The sequence below is a fragment of the Limanda limanda genome, chromosome 11, assembly GCF_963576545.1.
Source record: "Limanda limanda chromosome 11, fLimLim1.1, whole genome shotgun sequence".
Classification (NCBI taxonomy): Eukaryota; Metazoa; Chordata; class Actinopteri; order Pleuronectiformes; family Pleuronectidae; genus Limanda; species Limanda limanda.
In genome coordinates this window covers 26,595,527-26,601,526 of record NC_083646.1, presented here as the reverse complement: position 1 = coordinate 26,601,526, position 6,000 = coordinate 26,595,527, and the positions used below count along the sequence as shown (strand labels likewise).

Sequence of the window (6,000 nt, the reverse complement as noted above, 5' to 3'; positions counted from 1 at the left end):
ACAAAACATGAGAGTCAATTTTCTAAATAACAAACAAAGAATTTCAAATTTTACATTGTTTGATGCAGATTCTCGTATATTGATGTGTAATCCAATAGCGCAATCATCCAATCATAAGCCATGTTGTATTTGTTGTTGAATACACAACGTTTGAACTTGATGGAACTCCCATGTTGAAATCATGAAGCAGTTGTCATACTAGTCGATAAACACATAAAAACAGACATTGTTTTTGATGTTTTGTTCCATTTCAGTTTGCTCGATCACATTTAGTGACACGGCATCAAAAACCTGTCCCTTTGAAGAGGCAAACAAAGACTCCCGGTTCAGTGTTTGCTTTGTCCAGAGTGAAAGGAAAAGCACTCGGGACCAGGGAGGGAATCGTCTGCCAAGCTTGTAGTGCAGCCTCACTCGCCCTCACACTCTCTCCCTCCCTTTCTCTCTTTCTCCACAAGGGCAGAGACATCTAAAAGGACTGTACCTTGGTATGAGTCCAACAAAGGCTCTCTGCTGAATTTCATCCTCTTTTGAATTTGTGTTTGAATAACACAAGAGCTACAAATCAAAATATGTTGGACACTGAGAGTGAGGTCATGGGATGTAGATCATTGTGGCTTCCAGAGAAGTCTCCTTGAGGATGGGAAGGGTGGCTGCTACTTTGACTGATGGCTGTACAGACTGAGAGAGCCGTTTGGTGCCCATTCTCCTGAGACTTACGTCCATGCCTGTGCCAAACCTCTCATTTCCCCCCCCCCCCCTGCCATATATTTCATTAAACTTTCAACTCTTTGCAAGGTAATTCGCTTGGCATTTCGAGGCTATGCTTTTGAAGGCTGCTGAGTGCCTCTCTCTCTGTAATTTCATGTCAGAGCAGATATTTGCCTAATACAGTCATAAAAAGTATGCTCCAAAATCTTCTATGTACAAAAACACACATTCAGAACATGGAAATGGATGAAACTGTGGAACATCCTACAAAGCTGAGCGGTGCGGCGCAGTATTTCACGGTTACAGCCATGCAGGTCCCAGTGGCACAGATATAATTAAGACCTCCTCTTAATTACTTAATAAGCCTAATTAGTAACATTTCTCAGCAGCAGATTTGGCTGTACGAGCGATGGAAATCAGACGGATGTTAAGTCTATTTGTTATTTCATTTAAATCCTAATGTTAATGAAATTAGTGCATCATGATATAGGAGAAACAAACCACCCAGGGATTGACCATAGGGTTAATGCTGCTGTTTATGCTCCTGATAAACATTCAATTAAAAGAACAAAGGGTGGACAAAAAATATTAGAAAACAAGAGGAAATATAGTTTTTGTTGGTGGCTCAAGTCATCAAGCATTTATTGTATCCACTCTTTCTTCGTTTTTAATTACTCCATGGCCAGATGTGAGGGAGAGGTGCGTGACGCGCACCGGGGGTCTGCCATGTTGTTGTCTAAGGCAGCTAACTAAGGCGAGCCCACCAATCATGCACTGGAGCTGCTGCTGCTGCATTCTTGGCCACTTAATTAGAAGTTGTTGATACCACAGAAGGTGTCACCAACCTTTTCAGGCACTGAACAGATGGTGTCCCCGCTTTTTGAGGTCCTGCCAGTGCCCACTCTGGGGCTCCTGGGAAAATGACCTAACTCACAGGCAGCTGCTTAGTGCGGCTTGAGTGATTCTTTACAGCCACTTCTATTCGGGAGGACTTAGCAGGACATACCAGTGCAAACAAGGGGTGAGAACGCCATGCTTATGTCCCCCAGAAAGCTGCAAATATCTGTTTTGGTTTCAGCGTTGCAGTTGTTATAGGTGTGGTTTTAATGACGTGTGTAGAGACGAGCCAAAGACCTCGACCCCTGGAGATCTTGATATCTCTGTGCTAGCCGGGTCTCTGTGCACCTTTCTCCGCCGCTGGCAGATGGTGTGAATATCAACAGAGAAAGGACCTGGGAAGGCCTGCAGAACAAAAAGTGAAAAGGGTTCCTCGACAGTTACAAAGAGGCCCCATGGATAGGTGGGGGTGGGTGAGTGGGGGTGGCCTTCACCCTAATGGATAAAGACATGGAGGGAGTAAGAGTTTGCAAGGGCATTCGTCGTCGACGAGTGAGAGTGGATGGAGGATATGCGAGGGCCGCAGATTCGATATGTGTGGAGGCGGGGGGTCGGGGGTTTAACATGCTTCGTGCTGCGTGGACAGAAGATGTGCTGTCACTCTGTAGTCGACTTGGCTCAACCTCCCTCCAACCACGCAGGAGGTGGAGAAAGAACAAGTAGAAAATTGGATGGCTGTGTTATGTGACTAATTGCTTGATATGCCTAACAGTACGTGGGTTTCATCATAAAGACATTTTAATCTTAAACATATTTTTCTGGAGGAATTTAAGGACAAACATCCTGTGATTAAACTTCTCGGGAATGTAACAAATCACCACAACAGTCAATGTTGTTCTGTGGTTTGAAGGAAATCCCAAGTCTCTAGCTCAAAGTAGCACTCTGCTTACTCTCTCCGAATTCCTTGCTACTGTTGATGAGATTGCTGAAAAGCTCTCGAGTCTTCTAGAAAAGTGGTTCAGTGGGGGACAAAAGACCTGTCATTTTCATCATGTTGTGTCGTGGGTAAACCTGTTTCCTGCAGCTTTCTCTATTAGATGTATGTCTGTGTGGGCTTATAGACATGGAGCTCGGGCTGGCCGATCGATCTGAGGGAGCTACGGCCTTTAATAGGTGCTCCGCTCTCGCTTAAGGGGTACAGGGTGCTCCTGCTCCAACTCTTCACTGCTCTCACAACCTCCCAGAATGACCTTGAACTTCAGTAGCTCACCTCAACCCTGCACACCCGTCTGCCTAATGCTATTATGCTGGGCCCTACATGCTAAAAGTCATTGGTGGTGATAGTGGCTGATTAGATTGTGTCCATTGATCGTGCAGCGTGCTGTTCGGATGAGGACGGTGTGGGCTGCAGCTCCTGCCTCTCTTCCTCACGCACACTGACAGTCTGAGACCGAGGAGATGGAGCCCCATGCAGGGCAGCAGATTGAGTTATTGATCAGCCCTCTCCATTCGCCTGTCTCTGTGTCTCTCTCTGCTGCTGCTGCTAGAGACCCCGTCACCAGGATAATGAATTTCACTTATTGCAAATTAACGGCATAAGGTTTGTATGGTAATAATGGCGGAAAGTAGCTCTTTGTCACCCCCTCTGGATTTCCAAAAGGAGGAGGGATGAAGGTTGTTACAGCCCTGTTACTCAGTCTGAGGACTGTGATTTAGACAAGGGAGAACTGAAAGAGAGTGTGTGAAAATGAAACATTTAAGGAGAGAATTAAGGAGAGACTTATGGGGACTGTGATTTCAGCATCACTGAAGCAGCAGAGGAGAGTTCTGATGCAAGAAATTCAGGTTTGATGGAGGAGAGTGAAGGAGAATTTAAAGAGGAAAAGAAGTCGGAATGACAGGCTGCTCTGTGGAAAAGAGAGGGCAAAGAGGAAAGATGAGAGCAGATGATTCCGAGGAGACATAAAGAGATTGCGAAACAGGAGTGGTGAAGTGAAGGGGAGAAAGTACGATAGGCAGTGGTCATACAGTCACCAGGCAGTGATGCCGCTTAAGGGACGGCCATTGTGTCTCCAGCACCCAGATTGGGGTGGTGAAGAATGAATAATGAGGCTTGATTACAGTCCATGAGATGGCACATTGTTCAGGATCAATCCTCCAGGCAATTACAGGCGGCACAAACAGCAGCCCTCAGCCTCAGCCCGGACAGTGCAGGGAGTGATTGTGTCAGAGGCCGGCATCATCTTCGTCGATGACTTGTTGCCTCCTCATGTCGGAGCCATTAGCACTTACTCTGCTCCTGCAGCACATTCAGCCGCCCACATGAAAGCCCTCCAGCTCACATGTGTGTGAGAGTATAAGTGCTGCCACAAGCTTGTTTATCATATACATCAGGACATAGTATAATAGTGCATAACAGAGTGCATGTTTCCTGCTTGTTTCAGGTATGGCTTTGGATTGTTGGATGCTGGGCTGATGGTGCAGCAGGCTGCACACTTCAACTCGGCTGCTCAGCAGAGAAAGTGCACCCAAGAAGTCGCACTTCATCCCAGCAGGTAAAAGTTACATTTTGTCAGCTTTTACATGTTTATGCTACCACCGTGGTTTCTAATGTTCAATTCAATTCAATGTGTATAATTTAACTGTTTATATCGTCTAATTTTGATGTAAAAACCTTCACAGTGGATTAGTATGTTGTATGTTTGGCTATTGAATGACATAGATGATTTCTTTATTTGTTAGGATCCTTTCTTCGGGAGGCAGGGTCAGTGTGAACATCCCGTCAGAGGCCTGCAGTGGAGGGACTAATGAAATCAGTAATCTGGAGCATGTTCAGGTTAGATGGATGTTTTTTCATAAAATCCAGTGATATGTTCGTAAATCTTTTTAGGAAATAACTTGCATGTAAATATACGGCAAAATGTTGTTATGTCTTGGCCTCTATTCTGAATTATTTATGTGACAGAAGTAGTTTAAAGGTTCAATGTGTAGGAATTAGTCAAAACATTTAAAAACCTATGGTGGCCTCCAGGATACGTAATAGGAAAGCCCTTCTCTGGAGCCAGTGTTTGGTTTGTTCATTCTGAGCCAACACGGCGGAGCCTGGAACATGGCAGACTCCAGCGAGCTTTGAAAGATGCTAGCAGATGGATTTTGTTACCTCTGGAGAGAGCCAAGCTTGCTGCTCTCCCCTACTTCCAGTTGCTGAGTTAAAATGTCAAACTATTGTTTTAAAACACACAGGGTTAACTGCAATAACTGTGGAAGTGTCAGTCTTCACCTAAAGATAGATATTCTCTTATGTAGACTGTTTTGTGTTTTGGCAGTAAAGCTGCTCTTACAGCCTTTGTTTCTCACCCATGTTTCCTGTTTCCCTTGACAAGATCCAAATCAAGAATCGCAACTTAACTTGTAGCAGCAACTGGGGAAGCCACAGAACTGTTTTCAGGTTTCTGTGTCATGTGTTTTCTCTGAGAATAGAAAAGACAAAAAAATGGATCTTCCTCTGATGTGTATTTTGTCGGCTATGTCATATGAAAATTGTGTTTTCTTGATTGTAGGCACATGCATGCAAATGTGTTTATGTTTGACTGTGTCAGCAGTGTGTGTGGCAATGCACGCGCACGTTTGAGTGAGAGTTATCTATGTTTGTGAGTGTGTGTGTGTACTTGTGAAATAACAAGAAGAGGGAGAGAGAGAGAGCGAGAGAGAGAGAGAGAGAGAGAGAGAGAGAGAGAGAGAGAGTGTGTCAGCATGTAAATTGAAAAGGCTTCATCTTTGCGGCTGTGCTCCCTGGCAGAAAGCGTGGGTCAGACCATCGCTGCGAGGTGTGATTGATGGATGTGTTGCCGTGGTAACGCGCCGTAAACAGGAGCGGGCTGTCAGTCTTTTTGCAGCTTGGCGGCTCTCTCTGCGATGTGCCATTGTCACACCAGATGTGCTGCTTGTGATGAACAGGGACAGGGAGAGTGTTTACTGGGGGGGAATGGGGGGATCGGGGGGCACACGCGCTTATTTAAATCATCTCGATAATATTCCCCTCAGCCTTTTTCGTGACTGTTTTTTCTTCTGCTCTCTTCCTTTCTTTGTCTTTATCTTTTGGTGGACAGATCATTGCTTTGTCCGTCTGTGTGGCACGCACACACATCGCAGTTACAGTGATTTGATTTGGATTTAAACATGAGGAAACAATACAGGTTAGCCCTGCATGAAGCATTTCCAGAGTCACTCTGATTGACCTAATCATGGGGATCTACACAGTTTATCCGCGTGTCTCTGATTATCAGTACTGCAATCTCATATTTTAAAAGAAGTTTGACATTTCCAGAAAATGCACTAGCTGTCTCGTTTGTAAAGAGTTAGATGCGTAGGCTGATTTCACTCACATGTCTGTATGTTAGATTAAAACCTGCAGCTAGCAGCAGATAAGCATAGTTTACCATGAACACTGAAAAT

At 44.9% G+C, this 6,000-nt stretch overlaps 1 protein-coding gene across 1 annotated transcript in view; it reads left to right on the top strand.

Moving 5' to 3' along the window:
• LOC133014610 (furin-like protease kpc-1) overlaps nucleotides 1-6,000 on the top strand; it is a 161,983-nt gene that overhangs the window by 133,030 nt on the left and 22,953 nt on the right. The window contains 2 exon segments of the mRNA XM_061081874.1: nucleotides 3,990-4,100; nucleotides 4,288-4,381. Coding sequence (XP_060937857.1) covers nucleotides 3,990-4,100; nucleotides 4,288-4,381 — 205 coding nt within the window.